The following is a 23,822-nucleotide window of genomic DNA, read 5'->3' on the forward strand; positions in this document are numbered from 1 at the left end:
GGGGGGTGAGGGCATTTTTATTTTATATATATATATATATATATATTTTAAAAAAATACATAAAAATAATATATGTGTGAAATTACTTTTTTAAAAAAAATTATAATTTTTTACGTGGCAATGACGTGGCGCTGAGGTGTGGAGAGTGTAACACACTCTCCGTTATGAGAGTGATAATATATATTAAGGGGTGAAACTAATGAACTTTAAAGATATTAAGGGAGGTAAATAAACAGAAGTTAAGTTTAAGTGTTAGTGAGAAAAAATATCTTATCTCTTTAATTTAAGGCGTCAAGTAACGTGATATATAGGTTCACTCATAACTTAGCTATAAATTTATAGGATGTGTAACAAATGTAATTGAAGAGGACGCGTATTTTTTCAAATTAGATGAAATATACGAGCTGATCCATTATCATCCATATGAAACTCATATGCATGCTTATATGTTGCAATTAATTCAAGCTCCACTTTATTACATAAGCTTTGGCTGCTTCCATGCCAATTGAAATGATACTTCATGTCCAATTTGATCCACATATAGTCCTATAGTGAAATCGGGACAAGTCGTAGAGGACGTAATTTACCTACTATAAGGCCACTTTTCTCTTTCGCATCCAAATCATCGTCGCCTTCAACAACCCAATCAAAAGAATTCAACAACGAACCCAACATTGTGGGAAGGGTTCTCATAGCCAAAGATACCGCAGGGCACATTCTTCGACCAACACCAAAAGGAATGAGTTTAAAATCATCTTGACCACGAATATCCATATCATTCAAACCCCAGAATCTTTCAGGTTTAAACACCAAAGGATCCTCCCAAATAGCAGGGTCACGACCAATTGACAATATGTTCACTATCACTTGTGAACCCTTTGGGACAAAGTAGCCACAAAGCTCAAAATCTTTCTCAGCCTTGCGCGACAAAAGGGGAACAGGCGGATGTATCCGCAAAGTCTCTTTCAAAATGCAGTGCAGATAAGGAAGCCGGACAAGTTCGGCTTCTTTTACTGCCTTATTCTTGCCAACAACTTGGGCGAGTTCCGCTTTAGCCTTTTCCATTGCCTGTGGGTTCCTCATCAACTCTAGCATTGCCCATTCTAATGTGGCGGAACTCGAATCAGTTCCCGCAACGAAAAGATCCTGTAGTGTATATATGTGTGAAGACTAATTACTAGATGCATTCTAATCAATCTAGTGAAAATATGATTGAAAATTATCTCTTAGAAATTTTATTAATAGCCAATCGAAAATAAAATTCTGTCAAATAGATATTCTAAAACCTAGTTTCAATTTAGATAAATGATCAAGGAATGTATGAAAGAAATAATGACTTTGAAGTATTTCCTCCATTTCGTATTAGTTAGCCTTAGCTTCTTTCTAAACATATTTGTTTTAATTTAATTGTCCAAATTTTAAAATCAAGAATATTTTATATATATGTTAAGAATACTAAATATATTCACGGTTTAAAATTATTGAGTGGTGCATAAATGATCTCAATTCTCAAAATCAAAATTGATGATTATTAGTAGTTTCAATTACAAATACTCAATGTTCTAGATTTAATGCATGAAATTGAGTAATATGTATCAAATTTTAATGTTTAATCATTACAATGATTATTGCACTTTAAAAGACATACAAGAGTAAATATGTAAATTATATTTTTATTTATTAATTTTTTAATGAATGTTTTAAATTTATAGGGGTCAACTAATATGAAATGGGAGTAGTATGAAACTAATTAATACAGTTTGTTTGGTGACATTTAAGTGATATAAATCAATATATTAGGTCTATAAAGGGCTATAAAGGGCTTTACAGGTTCAGTATACAAAGCCTATGATTGAAGACGACCTTTCAATATTTCCATATTAGGTCGGATATGAGGAATTTTCCAATTTTTAATTAAAATCCGTTGGGTTTAATATTTCTATTTTTGGCTTAAATAATATAGACCGTCACATCATCAAACCTAGTCGAATATATTAATTTCCAACTTGAATAACCATTAAATAAAATAGTAGTAAAAAAATATAAGTGATTTTTCCAATACGAAAAATAAGTTATTTTTTCAGAGCATTTAAGCAATGATCTTAAATAATATAGAGAGCCAAAAACAGAAAGCTAGAGTAGAGCATGCATGCATGAATTAATAATTACCAGACAAAGATGTTCGATCTGATTTCTATCCATTGCAATATTATGATCTTTGGCATCTTTTTCTTCGCTCATATTTAATAAAATATCCAAAACATCTTTAGGCTTTTGCTGCAACTTATTATTCCTTTGCTTCAATCTTTCATCAATAAAACCTCCAAATATCCCAAACATTTTAGCAAAACTATAACAAGTGCTTCGATTTATCCCTTGAGGATCTATCCATTTCAGCACAGGAAAGTAATCCACCATGTTAAACTTTCCAATTTGGTACGTAACGCTCCTGATCACATCCTTAAATTTCTTCTCCGATTTTGCATACAAATCCACTAAATCCGTGGAGAAAATTATATTTGACAAAACATTTATCGCTATATCAGAAGCGAGTAAACCAAAGTCTACGGGCTCACCTGTTTGGCTGCATTGACGACAGTAAGCAATAAGGTCTAAGATCTTCATAGACCGGATCTGCTCGTTTGCATGGAGCTTGTTAGCAGAGAAGATACTCAAATTCAATATCGCCCGGAGATTTTTCCGAAGAGTACTATTGACCGATAACCACACGACAGAGAATTTATGGTGATTATGAGCTTGGACTGCATGTTTAGATGTTTTACTAGAAAAGGTTGTATCATGTTTTTTGATGGCCTCTTTAGCTATGACTGATGAAGATATGACTATGGTGGGTAAGTGTCCCAATTTGAGGCTCATTATCGGACCATATTTGTTAGCAAGCCTTTGCATGGATTTATGGGGTGGAACACCAAATATGTTAAGGAGATTTCCAATTAAAGGTAGGGGCATTGGTCCTGGTGGAAGTTTCTTCTTGTTATAGCCATGGATCAAAGTCCATGCAAGTAAAAATACACCACATATAATGCCTATGTAATACATAGTGAACCGCAATATCATTAAAAAAAAAAACTCAAGGTATATACTTGTGAATGTTCCGTATAGTTTATGACATAAGCTTTTATAATGTAGAATTTAGACCAAGTTATAACGCAATGAAAGAACAACTTGTTACAAGTTTAATTCAACATATTAATGGCCTTCCTAACTTTGTAGCATAGCTTTTAAACAAACTAATTAAGCTTCTAGTCTTAGGTAGACTAGGGATCAAAACTTTGAAAATGTTAATGGGGAATCAGGCGCGGCTCGACTGATAGGGTGTCCTAAAGTCAACCTTAATAGAAGGCCTAAAATATTTTCAAGAAATGTACTCACTCAAATTATTTAATACCCTTTTTATTTGACAAAATAATAGATGGGTACGAGGAGGAAAAAAAACATGAGACACTAAAAATATCTGGTTTATGTGAAGAAAATAGACGAGTTAATGAATAGTAAAATATGTGCAAGTGATATTTGGGGAAAAAATATAGCATTTGAAATTAACGTGAAAAGGGGTAGTTAAGAAAAATTATGTGAGTTTTTGAACATTTTTTTCAATTTGAGAGGGAAAAGGTCTCATACTTCAAATGGTAAGTAGAACAAGTTTATAGAACTTGAAAATTTCAACTTTAAGTGAAAATTGATTAGAATATATATAATCATAAAAAGTTATATGTCCAAAAGGGATCCAAGAAAACATCGAAAAAGAATTCGATTATACTTAATTACTAGAGGAACTTATTCGATAAAACAAATTATTATATATCCACTAACTGGTAAAAAAAATTAATACAAAATTTATCTTATATCAAATAGTAGCACTAATTTTGAGGCCTTGAATTATTGGCGTCCTGAAGCAAATGCTTGACGATGTGCTAGCTTTAGGTTAGAGATGACATTGAGTCGCAGGAGTGGAGTAGATATCGAAATCAAAATTTTTGATGTTGCGATTTCAGACAGTATTATGGTATTTGATATGTATTTTTAATTCTTTTTATATTTGGTATGGTATCCGGTTTTTTGTTTAAGTACTGACGTATACAATTTGTATATTATTATTATTATTATTATTATTATTATTAATAATAATAATAATAATAATAATAATAATAATAAAAATAAATTGATAAATTAGTATTAGTATATAAGTAATTATTTGGATGTTGGAACTTTCATGACTGTATATATCCTATCTTGATTGAAATGTCTTTTTGTTTAATAGATTAACAAATTGAATTGATTGTACTTTTGTTAGAATTTTTCCACATGTTTAAGGTATTAGTATGATATAATCAAAACGTTTTTTGAAAAGTTGAAGTCATATTTTTCTATTGTATATATTTTGCTATTGTACATGCTTATATGTAAGCTGAAGTCCAACAAATATGGTTATCGATTTACCTTACCGAAAATATCAAAATTGAACTAAAAAATACGGAATCATACCAAATTAATCTGGTATGATAATATTATACTACCTTCTTGTCAATTTATATGAGTTAATTTAACTCGATATATGGAGTTTAACAAAGAAAAAAAGAATTTTGAAATTTGTGATTTAAACTGAAAGATGTTTGTGAGGTTATAAATCATTTCAGGATAAAAAAAAACATTTTAAAGCCAAATTGTTACTAAAGGTATAAATATATCATTTTTTTTAAATTAACTGAAAAAGATAGTGAATCATATATACAAAGAAAATAGTATTTCTTATATATTGAAATTATCGAATCAAATTCTGTTCTATCGTGCCCACCCCTATAAATGAGTAGCGTGTAAAATTCCCGAATATTTAATCATTTAACTAGGTTTTCCTAATTGATTTATCAACCATAAATTATGTGTAGGGAACATATTATTCAACTATTGATAAAGTCTATTGCTCAGTAAGTTGTTAAAGAAAATGAGATAGGTGATTGTAATTCAATTTTATTAGCCTAGCTTAGAAGATTCAAAGAGAAAATTTATCATTTTATATCTATGTTACTCTTGTGTTATTAAATACTGTTCATTTTGCAACATTTAAATAACTTATATTAATCAGGATGATATATTAAAATTATATTCTTAAGGAATATTGTGCCAACTGTCAAGGTAAACATCGATGAGTAAAAATGGATGAGGGAAGTAACGTCAATGATCTTTTTTTCCAGGATATGTGTTTTAGTTTTTCTCATTATAATCTCTGGCATTAAATGATTAAATCCAAAGTCAAAATAATCTTTACTTCAGGAAGAAATCATTAAGTTAAAGTCAGAGGTACAATGGTCTACTTATAATAGCATTTCTAGTTGGTCGATCTATAGCAAATTACTGAAAAGATATACTAATAGTTTATATATATTTATGATAGAAAAGTCATGGTTTCGAGTTTCGACGTAGCATATTTATCATTTGAAGATAAATTGAGAATCATAGATGTGCATTTAAATTCACTGTGGCTATCGTCCATTATTGAAAGACTGAAGAGGGCAGCAAATTACAGAAATAATTGGCTCTTCTAACCATAAGTACATTGGAATAACAACATTCTGATATATTTCAGCGTCAAATTTGATGTATAAACTCTTTCTATGGCACATGGATATTCCACAAGATTATTGTTTTACTCTCTATATGAGATAGTAATTTTGTCATTAACCAATAAAATAGTTATAAGATTAGTTATTATCTCAATCAGGATAAAGTTAATTTCAAGTTTTATCTTGTGATTATTATCTTTATCAACCCTTATGAGTGATGACTTGTCCTAGCAGGTAGCTAAGAGGAAATATCTCCTCCATAGAGGCTGAGCCAGATTTTTAGTTTATAGGTTTTTAAAAAAAATTATTTTTCTGTTTGTTGGGAACAAGTTTAAGATAAAGCTACTGATTCTACCGAACCTGCAACCACTACCGTGGTTCCGCCCCTGCACTCATACTCTTAATGCTTCTTTTTTTTTTTTATGAAGAGTGAGTTATATTAGCAAGTATAATTGCAATCCTACGGCAATCCACGTCCCATGTGACTGCGCAAAATAGTGTGATACTCAAAATTTAGAAGGAAAAAAAAAAGAACTAGCAGTGAAACTCGTTTGCTTAATGAGCATATGTTTGTATATATGATATGCTTAATTATGTTAAATCAATTTTGTTCGTCAATGAACTGAAATTTCAATCACCAAACAATCCCAGCTCCCACAAGTTTGACTGATTGACAATGTACGATGTCTCTTGTCATTAAAAGAACATTGCGAGTTGATGAGCAACAATCCCTCAGAGAAGAAGAAGAATATGTTGTTAGCCTGTGTTCAAAATTATATAGCAATCAGATAAACCAATTCTAAAAAACAGAAAAGCGAAGGACTTTATTAAATATTCAAGTTCACAATTTTCTTGCATGTCCTTAAGGAATTTAATCCCCTCACTGCACTCAAGGCTAAGAATTACCTTCTCCCAGGATAAAACAGATATACCTATTATTGGTGTAGTGGTACCTCAAATGCCAATAACTTCGTCGAACTCAAAGTTAGCAACTATAGATGGAGCGCAGAAATTTTCGATTGATTAAAAACTGAGGCTAGTCCTCTCAATTTATAGCCAATGAAGAGGTGCCTGGTAATTAAAAACTGAGGCTAGTCGTCTCAATTTATAGGCAATAAAATTTGGAAAAGTCAATAACTTATCGAAAAAGTCACAACCTATCAGAAAAGTCAATAACTTATTGAAAAAGTCACAACCTATCGAAAAAGTTACAATCCATTGAAAAGGTCACGACCATTCAAAGTGAACAGGTGTCTTTTAACATGCACACTTTCCTTTAATTTCTATTCTCTTTTCATTCACACCTCTTAAAAACTGAACAGGCTCAACTATTGATTCCCACAACTTGATCAAAGTTGATGCCCACACACTACTAAAAGCGTTAAAAGGCAAGATGATGCCGGTCGAGAGAGCAGCAGGCGAATCAACTTTCCTGAAGGTAAAATGCATCAATAAGCTTTTCAATGCTGTAAAGATTCCTCTTTGTAGCTAACATTTCAAAAACAGAATATTGATAACCATGTAGCCAGCATCCTAAACATAAAAACTGAGAATTTTAGCGTTCTTTAAAATTTGACATAATACATAGATAGACACTTAAATTTGGCCTCAACTGGAAACTAAACACTCCAACTGTAAGAATGCACATCTACACACCTCTACTCGTCCCCATTGTGTCTCGTGTACACCGGACACTAATGTGGCACATAATTTTGGAGGTTTCTAGGTAATCAATTTGTAAGTTAGACTGTTTATCTGGCACGGTGGAGTCGAGTTGAGTTGTCTAGATGTGCATCCTCAAAGTTGTGGTATTTATTTGTTAGTTGAGGCCAAGTTAAAGTATCTATCTATGAATTTATGCCTGAAAATTTCATTACGCCTACCTATGAGTTGTGGTGTTTATTATGCCTTAAAATTTCATTCATTTAAGTAAAAAGTTTGTCAAATTCAAAACATCCTCGTTAATTCGAGATCAGCATGAGGCAATTAAGAGAAAGCAATCACAATATTAAGAAGAAAAAAATTGAAAAAAGTACACTTGACTCGCAGCAGCAAGAGATAGACCTATGAATCCTGTATTGAACATATGTCTGCAAATTAGATGCACGGAGATACTCAAAAACATCAATACGAGTTTGATTGCTACTTACTTTGTTAATGATCTTAAGGCGGTCGCTTCCTTCATTTGCTTTGATTTCTTCCTTAATTTGCAGAGTTGAAGCCTCCAGAGATTCGTTCTTACACTGAATCAACTTGATCTGTTTCAGTGTTAGAATATCAGCAAAGCTAGGAGGGACCTCCTTAAGCTTCCAACACCAACTAATAACAAGTATCTCAAGCTGGGGAAATGATTCCTCAGAAGCATCCCCCGTTGAGATATCTAAGCTAGTCAGTTTCAAGATTTTAAGTTTATTGAACACGATTTCTCCGAGGCACCACTGCTCTGACTCAAATTCTGATTTCTCCAACTTGAGGTACTCTAGGCTTGGTAGTTCCGTAATCATAGAAACCGTTTCTGTGGTTATTAGAGGCATTTGTAATATCAACTTCTTGAGAGTTGAAGGCAATTGAAACCCAGGGAGTACAGCGTAAGAGGAAATCTCAAGTGTTTGAAGCTGGGTAAAACCTTGTAATTCGAGATTGCAAGTACGACCACCACTTGGTCGAATACAGATGCAAAATTCCTCAAGATTAGGGCACCTCCGTGATAACACATCCACCCAATCATGAGCATCTTGAGGTGACAATCGAACCCTACTTAAAAACTTCAAATTTTCCAATTTAGACGATTCTTCAATGATCTGTTGCTTACCGTCTTCCAAATAATGGAAATCAAGTTCAACTCGATCAATATCAAAACGTCTTAACATCACCATTTTCCAAAAAGTAGCTGGTAACACTATGTCTAATTCTAAACCACACACTATCAAAGTTTGTAGATTGAACAGAAGCGTTTCTGGATGGAAATCAATTACTCCTGTTTGAACTGCGAGGTACTTCAGGTGAATCAGTTGATTAAATATAGCTGAACACAAATAATGCATGGTAAAGGAACTCAAATCCAAGACCCCCAGAAGTCTCAATTTACTAATCTGAAGAAAGGCATTCCAACCTAGATATGTTATGCCCGAGGATATCACAGATCTCAACTCTTGGTCGAAAGACTTCCCTGTTTCCAAGCCAACCAATGTATCCTGTGAAAGGTCAAGATTGAAATGGAAGCTCAGACGGTTTTCCTTCCAATCAGAAGGTTGAAATAGTCTAGGATGTCCCCTCAGCACCGACATAAACTTTTCTTCTTTAGCCCTCGTCAAGCACAAGATCATGGACCTGACAATATTTGACTTTACCGTTATTCCATCTCTTTGAAACCATTACCAAGTTACTGTTGATGAGATCCGTCAAGTAATCTTCGGCTACCTCTTCCAATCTCACCGATTCAACGTGTTGCACGAAGCCTTCTGCTATCCATAAACGTATCAATTTATGTATTGGAATCTCATGGTCCTCCGGAAACATCCCCATGTAAACTAGGCAAGGCCTTGTAAGATCAGGTAAATTATAATAACTTAACTGCATAGTCCCGAGATAGTATTCTTCATACTTTCCAAGATAGGAAAATAGAGCATGTTCGACCTCAATCCACCAAGAGGCTTCCACTTTTTTCTTTCTAAGTACTCCAGCCACCAAGATAACCACTAGCGGCAATCCTTCGCACTTTTCTGCAACTGCTTGACTCACGTCGAATAGTTCACTTGGGCAACATTCCTTTTGAAAAACTTTCTTTTGTAGAAATTTCGAACTCTCTTCTAGTGTAAGCAAAGGAAGGTGATAAGGATCACTGTGGTGCATGATGTGCTTACATGTATCCAGCCTTCGACTTGTCACTATAATTCTACGTCCATTTACACCATCTGGGAGAGATAATCTTAAGTCATCCCATGCTATAGTATCCCACATATCATCCAAGACAATGAGATATCTCTTCCCCATTAAGCTTTTCTTCAACGTGTCTCCAAGTTCGTTGACCTTATCTCCCTTGTCCTTCATACCGGTAATTTGACTGAAAATCTCTTGTAGTAAATCTCTCTGGTTATATGTTTGAGAAATGATGCACCAAGCTTGAACATCAAAATGAGAAACAACGATATCATCATTATACAGCGCAAGTTACGTTGTTTTACCTTGCCCCCCCCCCCCCCCCCCCCCCCCACCCAAATTCCAACAATTGGAATAACATCTAGCCGTGCTATACCTCTAATACCTCTGTGTCTTCCTCAAAGCCCACTATCTCGTCGTCAATATCCATAGAATTGTTATTTTGAGTCGACAGATTGTTAGATGGCCCTACCAAAGAGCTGGTTTAAATAGAAAGTTCCTGCAAGAACACCAAACTCTTTTCATATTAGTCTTGAGCAGCATTTTAGTTCACATCTCTCAAAATGTACTGTGAGAAGCTATACTACGGACCTTAGTTGAAATTCTGGCTCCGCCTCTGCCTGCGGACCCCACCTGCGAATGGGGACCTGCATCCGCACGTCGTGATTTTCTTCGAAACAGAAAGTGACGTCTCACTTGTAAACCTTCACCTGCATCCGCAGATGATGACCTGCCCCTCAGGTCCATTTGTCACTTTCAAACAGCATCTCGAAGGGTCGCGTCCCTTCAAGATGCGTCTTGACATGCATCCGCACATGTTAGGGTGCATCCACAAATGAAAAAAATTCTGCTATCGGATTTTTGGATTAAATAATTACTAATTCTCAAGTTTTAAATGAATTTTGTCCAAAAAGATAATCTCTTTGATCAGTCATTTGTCAAATTCAAATTCGAAGCCGAACGAGCAACAACGACAGCGGCACGAGGCTTGACTTCTTCTTGCCTCACTATCCACATGAAGGCATGATCCTATATTTAAGCATGAAGAAGTTCATTTCTCCCATCAAATACTTGAGAACACTTTTTTTCTTAAAGTGAAAGTTCACTTTCATCACTTAGAAGCCAACACCATTTTAATTAGAAAAAAGACTCCAATATGTCATTGAACTATTAGAAATGATTGATATATGCCATCAATTAAAAGTCTGACTCATCTATATCACTGTCGGTACATAAAAGGTTCATTTGTGTCGTTTTTAACGATGGTTTGCAAAACCACTTTTGCCATATGGCTTTATTAGAGATTGATGTCACCAAAGTTAAATCAACCAATATTATTAAAAATTGAACACATTAAAATAAAATCTGACCCACACGCTACCCAATTGCAGCAAAACTATTGTCTCCATATGTGTTAATTTTTTTCTTCTTTTATTTTGTAACCATAGTTCTATAGGAAAAGGGAACAATAATTAATAATTGAGATGTGTTTTGCTAAATAATTGATGATAGTTTGGATAGAAAATTTGGACTTTTGATAGTTCGGGTATGAAACCAAAAATACAAATACTTTAGGTATGTTTTTGTTCTTTGGCCCTTTTATGTAACAAAGCTATAATCTAATTTATAACTAGAGCCATTAATATGGGTCAGACCCGTTGGTTGGCTCGACCTGGCCTGTAATTTGATAGGATTGAGCTAAGATTTTTACATACGGTGCTTTTTAGCTCGTTGGCCCATGGAACTTGAACAATATGGGTTAGGTCGGATTTGTAACACCCCGCATTTCGGGCTAGAATAAAAATCATGATTTCGATGCGTTGATAATCCCGAAGCCATAAATCCTATGCCAATATGGCATGTTAATTAGTTGCATAGTATATGAATCCATTCAAGCTTGAATTTAGACCATAGAGGTCCTTCAACTCAGGGACGAGTTGAAACTATTTCGATCGATTAAGTTTTAGTGGACGTTGTTATTTGTGTTAGCTTCCATCGACCATAACTCTCTGTATATGTCGAATTAGAGAGCCTACTATGTGTCAAATAATAGGTCTTCGAATTAGCTTTCCAACGATACCAATTTTGCTAAAATCCGGCACCCGAGCAAGAAGTATGACCTTTCAAAGTAGTAGGCGGCACCTATGTAAACATAGGCGATAGCATAGGCGGCGCCTATGTAAACATAGGTTACAGCATAGGCAGCTCCTATGTAAAGGTTTCAGGTGACTGAAACACTCCGTTTTTGGGGCAAAATGATCCTTTTCCACCCTTACTTAGCCCTAAACACGAAATTCAGTTCCCAAAGACCCCAAAATACACCTTCATTCATCAAAATTGTTCAAGAACTCTCTTTAGGGTTTCAAAATAAAAACCCAAGCAACTCAAGATTCAACCGTGGGTTTTAGAAACTAATTGCATATTTGGAATCCTCTCAACGTAGGCTTCAAGAAGCACCTAATATTCGTAGTAATCGAGGTACGTGGGGTTATCCAAAAATCTCATGGGTGTAGTTTTATGAACATGCATGCTTTAAATGGGGGTTTTCAAAAATACTAATAACTTGCTCTTATTATGATTTCTAAGTCGTTTTTTTTAAGGTCATGAGAATTGTTTGCCTATATACTTCAATGGTTGAAACCATGCATATGTGATTTGAGATTTTCCATGGAAGTTTGATAAATATGAATGATAAATTGCTTTCAAATTCCCATGATAATATTTTGATACCCCATATTATATTGTGACCAACAAAAGAGAGCATGAATTTGAAATAATTATTGTCTACTACTTGTAAATGATGAAAACATCTTGATTTTACATGATTATGCATATGCTGATGTGATATTGATGCCTTACAAGTCGGGTATGACGATACCCTACAAATAAGATATGTGATTGAATTAGATGAAATTTAAATGCATTGATTTTACATGAGATAGGTGGATGAAGGCATTTGAGTGTAAGGGCTCATCGCTGGAAATCGTGTTTGCCGACATGGGAATTTGGTACCTTGCTTTGTGATCTTGCGTACCTGACTTTATGTCATTCCCAAATTGGGACTATGGTTAGGAGCCCTGCTTTGTGATCTTGTGCACTACCATTGGGTCGAGACACCCTGCTGTGTGATCTTTTGTGTCTTCCCCTCACGTATACTCTAATCTTGGCGGCAACCGAGGTTTGACAGTTGGTGTAAATGTGATATGTAGGATATTCCACCTAGCTCAGCTGTATTACATTGTTGTTGAAAACAATTACATTATGCCCATGTGTTTTCAAATGACTTGATATGAAACTGCTTTATAATGGCTCTCAACTATATTTTGTAAAAATATTATGTTTTATTTTAATATCTCTGCGTACCAGTAATTTTGTATTGACCCCCTTCCTCCCAGGTTCGGAAGCGCAGTCTAAGGGTCCAGAAAATCAGTAGATTCCTCGGATAAATTTGCAGAGTCACTTGGTGAGCCTTCTATATTTTAGAAGGCCTGATTATCTGGTAGTGTCATTTATCACGTATTAGTTTGGGTCTGCTGGGGGCCTTGTCCCAGTTTTCAGATAGACATTTATTTCAGTCATGTAGTAGAGATTTTGCAGACGTTATAGAGGTGTTGATTTGAGATTTTGGGACATTATTCCCTATTATTGCTTTCACATGACTCTTGACCATGTTTTTCGTAATGTTATTGTCTTACGCATTTTTTTATCATTTGAATTATGTGCATGATTACCAGACAGATAGGGATGTTTCGGGCCTTCATGGTTCGGAATACTCATCATGGCCAAGGCCCCGATTTGGGTTGTGACAAACTTGGTATCAAAGCACGGTTCATGGTCCCAGGGTGCGTGCAAAATCGCGTCGGGTAGAGTCTTGTTTATGGGTGTGTAGCGCGCCACACTTATAAGTAGGAGGCTACAAGGAATTTAAGAATAACTCTCTTTCTTCATGTTCTAGTTCGTGCAACAGAGTCAGAATGTTCCTCCTTCATACTCTAATTCGTGCTATGGTGACATCCATACAAAAGTAAAATCATCCCAAATTCTTTCCTTACTCGGTTGTTCTCAGACCCGTCACATTACTGGGGTGATTCAAGTGCAGAAGTTTAGAGTCTAAATGGTATTGTCCCTTTGGATTGCGTCATATAAGATCTTAAAATTGTGCAAGGACTTGAGAAGAGTCCGTTATTGCTTCAGAGTGTACGGGTTCTAGTGTGAACCTTGATCTTGATGAAATCGTGTTTTTCAGCCTTCTGTATTGAGTATATTCAGCCCTTTTCAAAAATTTATGTTGTAGATTTCATGCTTAAGGGAAAAGATGTGTAGTAGAAGTGTTGGAATTGTATTTCCACCCAAATAGTAGCATAAGTTAAAGTGTCAGTGTCATGACCTGTTGGTAGCTAGTAGCGTGTGTGGATTGTATGATAATCTGTGGGGGAAATATTTGACTCAGATTTTTATCTAACAAAGTAAGATGTGTATTCTCTGATTATGGAATATTGTGTGACAAGTTTCTATCTCTTGAAAATATTTTATCATTGTGTTGATGAAACTAAAATGTCTAGTGAAGCCGTGTGGGGCTCTTTTGATTCACTAGCATAGTTGACTTGTCATTCATCCCATTTTCTTGTTCAAAAAAAAAATCAAAGTCTAGTGAAGCCGTGTGAGGCCTATTTCGATTCACTAGTAATTTGTCGTTCAACGTGTTGGTTGAATATATGTATAGCTGAATCTTTTTGCATGAGATAGAGTTGGTAATGAAGTGATTCGTCCTTGTGTGTTATTAGTAGAAGGTAGAGAAGGAGTTGTTGGTCAGGGTGATTTGTTGGTTGCTTGAATGTGAAAATGGCTATATTAGCGAGTAAGTTATGATTATAGACTTATGGTTGTTTGAGGAATTTGAAGGTAGTGTAAATGTACGCTTGGGTAATTAATTATAATGTGAGAAAGCAGTATAAGTAGATACGATTGTACGGGGTTATAATATAAGGATAAGGTTGACCATGTCTATTATGAGGCTTTAACCTCCTTGACCCTCTTTTCATTAGTAGTTGTAAACTAGTGCTACTTGTGAGAAGGTATGTAGTAGATTTTTAAGATATTTGGGTAGAATGTCCCAATTTGATGGATTAGAATATTTATATTATGTTGCATTCTACATTGGTGGTAAGTGATTGATACTAAACTATAGGCTTGAATTTAAATGGTGTGGTGGTAAATATTGGCAAGAGTTTGATGATGCATGTTTTGTGGGATTAAATTAGTAGGCTTGAGGTGCTGAAATAGTACATGCTAATGGATTATGATAAGGAAAACCGTTAGGTCATGATCGATTATTGTGGTTATGAAGTTCTAGTGCACTAGTGTTTCGTGATGTTTATTTATAGTTTCCAAGTGAAAATTTTGTGTAAGGTTGGGTTGTAAATCATGCAATAGCACTAGATATTAAGTTTGAATAGTTGATGTCCATGAAGTGTGATGATTTCTTGGTTAATGATAATAGTTATATGGTAATGGAAGTGATCTAATAGGCTTGAACGGTGTATGAAATGGCTTAAGTTTAAGTTGATTCGTAATGAAGTATAATGTTGTAGGTATGGTGGGTAAATATGCCCAAGGTGATTTGGAGTTTTGGCATTTCTCTAAGACTATTACATGTTGCGTGTGATTAGTGGTACCGTTGAGTTGCTAGTTGGAAAAAGACTAGTTAGATGGTATATGGTGTTCTAGATATCCAAGTTAAGGAGCCTTGATGGATAGTATTGAGCCTTTTGATGTGATCTTGATTCTCATAGTAGAGGATATAAATTTAGAGTCGCAATAGTGGTAGGTTGTGTCGAAAGTGATATGGTTCATCAAAGGCTTGGTGATATCCATGTTAAGAGTTAGAATCTAAGTTTGAGTTTTGAAGGTTGAACCGATAGAAATAAGTGTGCAAGCATTATACTATGCCTATTGGTGGCTATGGAAAGATAGAGTGTATCCCAGAAGGTAGTCATCCGGGTTAAGTTCTATGATATGCATGTATTGTCATTTTTTTCAGACCCTAGAGTGCAGTAAGTGTAGTTCAGTTAGAATCTGGTAAAGGATCTCCCAAACTCTAAATGATGACGTGAAGCTGAAGGGGATATGATAGAACGAATGACCAAGTAAGGCTCTCAGATTCTAGTAGTGATGCACTATGATTTAGAACATCAGAAAGTGAGGGTGGATCTCAACCCATTCCTGCCTCAGTATTTTTTTTAGTTATCCGGATGCTTACTCATTACTTACGATTCAGTTCCGTGATCATAGTTCATGATTCCGGTATATGATAGAGAGTCACGTACTCTTCCAGTTCCAAGATAATGAGTTCTAGTTCATTCAAGTAGTTGGAATCACATTCCTTATGTTATGAACTCTAGTTGAGGTCATGCAACTCATGACGCATGTACTCACTCTTTATAGTGTGCTCAGTCCCGTATAAAGATCTTTTCACGCTTGAGGGTCTTATGTTTTAACCTTTTAGTGACCCTTCCTATGCAATGACAGTGGTGATAATGTAAATGTTCTTGTTGATGGAAGATCATAGTATGCTTGCTTAGATAAGGCCATAAGTATGAAGTAAGAGTTGGGGCCAAGTCTTTGATACACGTGATGGTTAGTGAAAAAGTTTGTGTGTATGTCTTAGGGTAGCTTGTGGGAATTATATTGACAATAGTTTAGAAACTATGTGAAGTATGTATTTATGGGTGGTTTCCTTGAAGTTAACATGTGGTTATAAATTAGGCTTGAATGACATTTTGGGATTGTAGTGAAAGGTCGCAATATGCATTAGCGACTTCATATTAAGAGTTCAGAGTAGTCATTGAAGTGGTAATGCATGTTATACTTAGGATGTGATCTTTAAAGGAGATATAGAAGGTGGCATCATATGGTTTAGAATAATAGCGTGGTCTAGCATGTTGTATTTTTTTTGTGACTTAGAGTTAGGCTTGATCACGACAAAGGGATTAAGTTATTTCTGACATTAGTAGAAAGATTTGTCATTGCTCATATGAGAATTTTAAGCTGAGTTGAATGAATATGATATTTATAGGGAATAGTATAGTTAAGGGATATTCGGGAAGTGCGCTAAGCATGAAAGTAAGAAGTTGTATTACCAAAGGTCCGAAAATGCTATCCTAATTTAGGAGTTATATGTCTATATTCCAGACTGCAGAGTAGTGTCAATGTTGTGATTTCCTCAGTTGGATGTCTTGTGTAATCCATACCCAAGATTCATGGCTTCCTATTACCGCTAGAATTTCTTTAGAGAATTGTGCTGAAGAGATACTCCAGTTAAGTATGAGGGTGTAGTATAATTCAGTCTGTATGGCCAATAAGTCAGCTTAATAGTTGGATTCGCATGACTTGTTTTCTCGTCTTTGCACTTATTCATGCTACTCAAAATCTCAGACATGCTACTATTCCAAGATAGAATACACCAGTAGTTACGAGTATAGCCTAGTTCATGCATCATCCATTAAATTCAGATTCCAGATGTTCAGTTATGATTCAATTCGTAGGTGCCCTGTGCATCGCCTCAATTTTTTGAGTATCTTAGTGAATTGAGCATTCATAGAGGGACATAGGGTCCCAAGGGGGAGATACCCCATTCAGCTGCATGCATAGATTCTTATTACAAGCTTCGCACCAGTTATCACTGCGTATTTAGTCATACGTCTTACGTCAGTTCAGTCAGATATGCATGCATTAGAAATGCATGTTCAATATAAAAGTTTAGCTTATCAGTGTATTCAGTTCCACGTTCATGAGAACAACTCAGTAACAAATCCATGCATCAGATATGCACGTCCGGTATAAGAATTTAGAACATCAGTAGTTCCAATCTTATTGTAGTCATGTTTCAGATCAGTGCATTCTTTCTTAGAGAAACATATCATGTCCGCGTTATTCCATACCTCTAAGCTTCAATATGTTCCTACCCATCATTCGAGGATGAATGATCCCAAGGGGGAGATAATGTAACACCCCGCATTTCGAGCTAGAATAAAAATCATGATTTCGATGCGTTAATAATTATGAAGCCATAAATCCTATGCCAATATGGCATGTTAATTATTTGCATAGTATGTGAATCCATTCAAGCTTGAATTTAGACCATAGAGGTCCTTCAACTCAAGGACGAGTTGAAACTATTTCGATCGATTAAGTTTTAGTAGATGTTGTAATTTGTGTCAGCTTCCATCGACCATAACTCTCTGTATATGTCGAATTAGAGATCTTATTATGTGTCAAATGATAAGTCTTCGAGTTAGCTTTCCAACAATACTAATTTTGCTAAAATCCAGCACCCGAGCAAGAAGTTATGGCCTTTCAAAGTAGTAGGCGGCACCTATGTAAACATAGGCGATAGCATAGGCGGCGCCTATGTAAACATAGGCGATAGCATAGGCAGCACCTATGTAAAGGTTTCAGGTGACTTAAACACTCCGTTTTTGGGGCAAAATGGTCCTTTTCCACCCTTACTTAGCCCTAAACACGAAATTCAGTTCCCAAAGACCCCAAAATACACCTTCATTCATCAAAATTGTTCAAGAACTCTCTCTAGGGTTTCAAAATAAAAACTCAAGCAACTCAAGATTTAACCGTGGGTTTTAGAAACTAATTGCATATTTGGAATCCTCTCAACGTAGGCTTCAAGAAGCACCTAATATTCGTAGTAATCGAGGTATGTGGGGTTATCCAAAAATCTCATGGGTGTAGTTTTATGAACATGCATGCTTTTAAATAGGGGTTCTCAAAAATACTAATAACTTGCTCTTATTATGATTTCTAAGTCGTTTTTTTTAAGGTCATGAGAATTGTTTGCCTATATACTTCAATGGTTGAAACCATGCATGTGATTTGAGATTTTCCATGGAAGTTTGATAAATATGAATGATAAATTGCTTTCAAATTCCCATGATAATATTTTGATACCCCATATTATATTGTGACCAACAAAAGAGAGCATGAATTTGAAATAATTATTGTCTACTACTTGTAAATAATGAAAACATCTTGATTTTTACATGATTATGCATATGTTGATGTGATATTGATGACTTTCAAGTCGGGTATGACGATACCCTACAAATAAGATATGTGATTGAATCAGATGAAATTTAAATGCATTGATTTTACATGAGATAGGTGGATGAAGGCTTTTGAGTGTAAGGGCTCATCGCTGGAAACCGTGTTTGCCGACATGGGAATTTGGTACCCTGTTCTGTGATCTTGCGTACTTGACTTTATGTCATTCCCAAATTGGGACTATGGTTAGGAGTCCTGCTTTGTGATCTTGTGCACTATCATTGGGTCGAGACACCCTGCTGTGTGATCTTTTGTGTCTTCCCCTCACGTATACTCTAATCTTGACGGCAACCAAGGTTTGACAATTGGTGTAAATGTGATATGTAGGTTATTCCACCTAGCTCAGCTGTATTACATTGTTGTTGAAAACAATTACATTATGCCCATGTGTTTTCAAATGATTTGATATGAAACTGCTTTATAATGGCTCTCAACTATATTTTGTAAAAATATTATGTTTTGTTTTGATATCTCTGCGTACCAGTACTTTTGTATTGACCCCCTTCCTCCCAGGTTCGGAAGCGCAGTTTAGGGGTCCAGAAAATCAGTAGATTCCTCAGACAGATTTGCAGAGTCACTTGGTAAGCCTTCTATATTTCGGAAGGCCTGATTATCTGGCAGTGTCATTTATCACATATTAGTTTTGGGTCTACTGGGGGCCTTGTCCCAATTTTCAGATAATTTGTTTCAGTCATGTAGTAGAGACTTCGAAGATGTTATAGAGGTGTTGATTTGAGATTTTGGGACATTATTCCCTATTATTGCTTTCATATGACTCTGGACCATGTTTTCCGTAATGTTATTGTCTTTCGCATCTCTTTATCATTTGAATTATGTGCATGATTACCAGACAGATAGGGGCGTTTCGGGCCTTCATGGTTCTGGATACTCGTCACAGCCAAGGCCTCGATTCGGGTCGTGACATGATCGTAGGCCACTAAGAATAATAACAGGAGTACAAACTCATAATCTAGTTAAACCATCTCATATATTTAAATATTAATTATGTTTATAAAGTAAATAAATTATTAAATTACAAAATATTAATTTTTTTTAAGGAATTAGATATGTTTGATGAAGATGATGTGGTGGTGTTGGTTATGCCATAAGTGCCATTAAAGTTTTTTTAAGAAGTTCATTGCACTGTCAATGTATTAAATATTGACATCTTTTTTTATGTTTAGATTGTGAACTATTGAAACAAATTTAGGTTAATATTGCTATTTAGCTAGCTATATTGTTTCTCATTAGCTGTTTAATTTTTTTATTAATATCTCTATTGTGTTTGAATTGTATTATGTCAAAATTTATTTAATTTTGTAGATTATTATGATTTTTTTGTGAAAATTTGAAACTTACAAGTGTAGGAAAATTATTTAGTTATCTTAAAATAATTTACATTTGAAGTGTATTAAAAAAGACATGTCTTTAAATGCATTTTAGAAGCCATCAAGAGATGGACTTGAGAAGGCTTACTCTAGAAGTCATCAAGAGATGGACTTGAGAAGGCTTACTCTAGAAGCCATCAAGAGATATACTAGAGAAGGCTTACTCTAGAAGTCATCAAGAGATAATCTTGAGAAGACTTACTCTAGAAGCCATCAAGAGATATACTTGAGAAGGCTTACTTGGGAAGCCATCAAGAGGTGTACTTGAAAAGTTAAGTCTTACCTATAAATACTCCTTCAATCCTTACAGCAAGAAAGAACATTTTTTTGAAAAAGATTTCCTTTTAGTTTTCTCTTTCTTAGAATCCTGCTTAGTGCTTTTGGTTATTATTTAAACCTATGATTTAACTTGCTAATATTTGTATTAATAATTTTGTTGATTCCTGTATCCTCTGATTGATTAGGGAAGATTTATTTAACTCAGAATATCCTCTAATTTATCAGAAAAATACTTGTTTAATCCTGGAAAAACATTTCACACTGCTGAAATAGTTTCTTAGGACGGTGCCTAGCACGACTCAAGTATAATTAATATATTAACTTATTAAGAAGTAGTTAGATTACTATTATAGTTGTCATATTGATTATAGTATAATCACTGAAGTAGTAATATTATTGTATATTGTTATGTTATTGTATTGCTAATAATATTAATATAATATTTTGTTAACTATTAAATAATATTGTTAATATTATTATTTTTCGATTATTCCCCAACAATCTAAGAAACTATGACACAATATTGATCCTAAAATCGTTGATAATTCTAATGCTGGTATTGCTCTAGCTGCTTCCATTCCAGTCAGTTCAGAAGATTATGGTACTGCAGAATACAGGTATGAAAATGAACTTGGTCACATGCCTAATAATAAAATGTTTATACAAAATGCATCTCAATGCAAGAGAAGATGTGAAAGAAATGACAATCCTGCTAAGTCAAAAATAAATTTGACTTAAACGGATGATATAATAATTGTTGTCATTTCAGAAATGAATATTGAGATCAATGTGAGAAACTGGGTGGTGGACTCTGGTGCTACTAGGCACATTTGTATAAATGAAAAATAATTTTATATCACATACCCAAGTTGAGAAAGAAGAAGAAATTGTTGATCTTGAGACCTCGAGAACTATTCAAGTTCTTGGAAAAGACAAAGTTCTTCTCAAACTCACATCTGGCAAAACCTTGGCATTGAGTAATGTACTGCATGTTCCTAATATCAGAATTAATTTGATTTCTGTGGCGTTATTAGGTAAAGTTGGAATAAAGGTTATATTTGAAAATAATGAGGTCATATTAACTAAAAATGATATTCTTATTGGAAATGGACGTTGTAATCATGAACTTTATACTCTTAATATTATCAATGATAATGCATCAACTTCTGCTTATATGATTGAGTCTATTTCTTTATGGCATGCTAGATTAGGACATGTTAATATTAAATATATAAAGAATATGCAATCACTTGATTTAATATCTGGTTTAGACTCAAGTAATTTTGATAAATGTGAAATATGTGCTGAAGTTAAAGTTACTAAAAAGTCATGTTTTTCAGCTAATATAGAAACTAAATTGTTATCATTGATTCACATTGATTTGGGTAATTTAAAACAAACTATGACTAGAGGTGGTAAAAGAGATTATGTGACCTTTATTGATGATTTCTCTAGATTTACTAAGTTGTATTTGCTTAGAAATAAAGATGATGCTTTTGTGTCTTATAAATCTGAAGTTGAAAATCAGTTTAGTAGAAAAATCAAGAGAATTAGATTCAATAAAGGTGGAGAATATGTATCTTTAAATGCTTTTTATGAAAAAGAAGGTATTATTCATGAAGTAACTCCGTCTTATTCTCCCGATTCTAATGGTGTACCTGAAAGGAAAAATAAGACATTGAAAGAAATGATGAATTCTATGTTAATTAGCTCTAATGCACCTGATAATTTATGGAGTGAAACTATTTTATCTGTATATCATTTACAGAATAGAATTCCTCATAAAGAACTGACAAAACTCCTTATGAATTGTGGAAAGGTTATAAGCCTAATTTGAAACATTTAAAAGTGTAGGGTTGCTTTGCTAAAGTTCTTCTTCATGAACCTAAAAAGAGAAAAATAGGTTCTAAAATTGTTGATTGCATGCTTATTGGATATGCTGAACATAGTGCTGCATATAGATTTCTTGTCTTGAAATGTATTTGATATTAATACTATAATTGAGACAAAGAATGCTGAATTCTTTGAACATATTTTTCCACTATATGATAAAATCTCTCATGCACCTGTTGAAAGAGAAAATGAATCGACCTATAATATTGAGGAACTGAGAAGGAGTAAAAGGCCTAGAAAAGAATATTTTTCTTATGGAGATGATTTTCAAACTTTTCTTGTTGATAATGAACCATCAAATTATTTTGAAGTTGTATCTTCTTCAGATGCTAAATTTTGAAAAGAGTTAATAAAAATTGAACTTGATTTAATTATGAAAAATAAAACATGAGTTTTAACTAATTTACCTCCTGGTGCAAAACTGATTGGTTGTAAATGAATTTTCAAAAAGAAACTTAATTCGGATGGATCTTTAGATAAATATAAAGCTCGGTTAGTAGCTAAAGTATTTTCTCAAAAGCAAAATATTGATTATTTTGATACATTTGCACCAGAATTAAGAATTGCTTTTATTCGAATATTAATTACTTTAGCATCAATTCATAAGTTTTTTATCCATCAATTGGATATAAAAACAGCTTTCTTAAATGGCGATTTAGAAGAAGAAATTCATATGGTTCAACCTGAAGGTATGTAATTTCTGGACAAGAAAATAAAGTTTGTAAATTAATTAAATCTCTTTATGGCCTTAGATAAGCTCCTAAACAGTGGCATGAGAAATTTGATCAAGTCTTAATAAAAGATGGTTTTTCTTCTGTTGAGGTGGATAAATGTGTTAATACAAAAGTAGTAGATAATGATTATGTGATAATTTATTTATATGTTAATGACATGCTTATATTTGGTATATGTTTAACTATTGTGAAACGTACCAAATTAAAGTTATGAGGAGTGAAGATGATATAATGTTGTCATAAGAACATTATGTGGAAAGACTTCTTAAGAAGTTTGAATGTTGGGAAATAACTCATGTAGCCACTCCTTATGATGCTAATTCTAAATTAAAAAAGAATAAAGGTGAGCCAGTTGCTCAGTCTAAGTATGCACATATCATTGTGAGTCTAATGCATTTAATGAATTTTACTGGGTCTGATATAGCGTATGTTGTGTGTAGATTGAGTAAATATACTCATAATCCTAATAATGAGCATTGGTCTGCATTAATAACACTGATGAAATATTTGAAAGGAACCGTGAATTATGGTATTTTGTATAGTGGATTTCCTTCAACCTTAGAAGGATATTGTGATACAAATTGGATCTCTGAGTCAGATAAGACAAAATCTACTAGTGGTTATGTGTTCACCCTTGATGGTGGTACTGTATCATGGATATCAGCTAAGCAGACAATTATTGCTATATCAACTATGAAATTAGAATTTGTTGCTCTGGAGTTAACTGGTACTGAGGCTAAATGGCTAAGAAATTTCTTAGCGAATATTCCTTTTAAAAATGATGATCTTTTACCTCATAGCCCTTTGAAAAATGATGATCTGTTGTCTAATATACCTTTAAAAAAGAATGATCCACTACTAGAAATTATCCCTATTGCAACGAATCTTTTGACAACGGTTCAAGAAGCGTTGCAATAGACCATCTATTACAATGATTCCAACCGTTGTAAAAA

At 34.1% G+C, this 23,822-nt stretch overlaps 2 protein-coding genes and 1 long non-coding RNA gene across 4 annotated transcripts; all 3 read right to left on the reverse strand.

Moving 5' to 3' along the window:
• Positions 1-386: 386 nt before the first annotated feature.
• Positions 387-3,170, reverse strand: LOC107864668 (geraniol 8-hydroxylase). Its single transcript, XM_016711105.2, has 2 exons — positions 2,170-3,170; positions 387-1,146 (listed from the first exon to the last, which is right to left on the reverse strand). The coding sequence occupies exons 1-2, from the start codon at positions 3,076-3,078 to the stop codon at positions 547-549; spliced, it is 1,509 nt and encodes a 502-aa protein (XP_016566591.1). The 5' UTR covers positions 3,079-3,170; the 3' UTR covers positions 387-546.
• Positions 3,171-6,132: 2,962 nt separating this feature from the next.
• Positions 6,133-6,648, reverse strand: LOC124897028. Of its 2 annotated transcripts, none has more exons than XR_007053454.1 (2): positions 6,515-6,648; positions 6,133-6,343 (listed from the first exon to the last, which is right to left on the reverse strand). It is a non-coding gene; the product is annotated as an uncharacterized LOC124897028 (long non-coding RNA). The 2 variants fall into 2 exon arrangements; XR_007053453.1 differs by having other exon boundaries at positions 6,489-6,648.
• Positions 6,649-6,879: 231 nt separating this feature from the next.
• LOC107865774 (putative late blight resistance protein homolog R1B-16) lies at positions 6,880-10,566 on the reverse strand. Its single transcript, XM_047409148.1, has one exon. The coding sequence runs from the start codon at positions 9,630-9,632 to the stop codon at positions 8,883-8,885; it is 750 nt and encodes a 249-aa protein (XP_047265104.1). The 5' UTR covers positions 9,633-10,566; the 3' UTR covers positions 6,880-8,882.
• Positions 10,567-23,822: the final 13,256 nt, after the last annotated feature.

Source organism: Capsicum annuum, chromosome 3 (genome assembly GCF_002878395.1).
Source record: "Capsicum annuum cultivar UCD-10X-F1 chromosome 3, UCD10Xv1.1, whole genome shotgun sequence".
NCBI classification, from domain to species: Eukaryota; Viridiplantae; Streptophyta; class Magnoliopsida; order Solanales; family Solanaceae; genus Capsicum; species Capsicum annuum.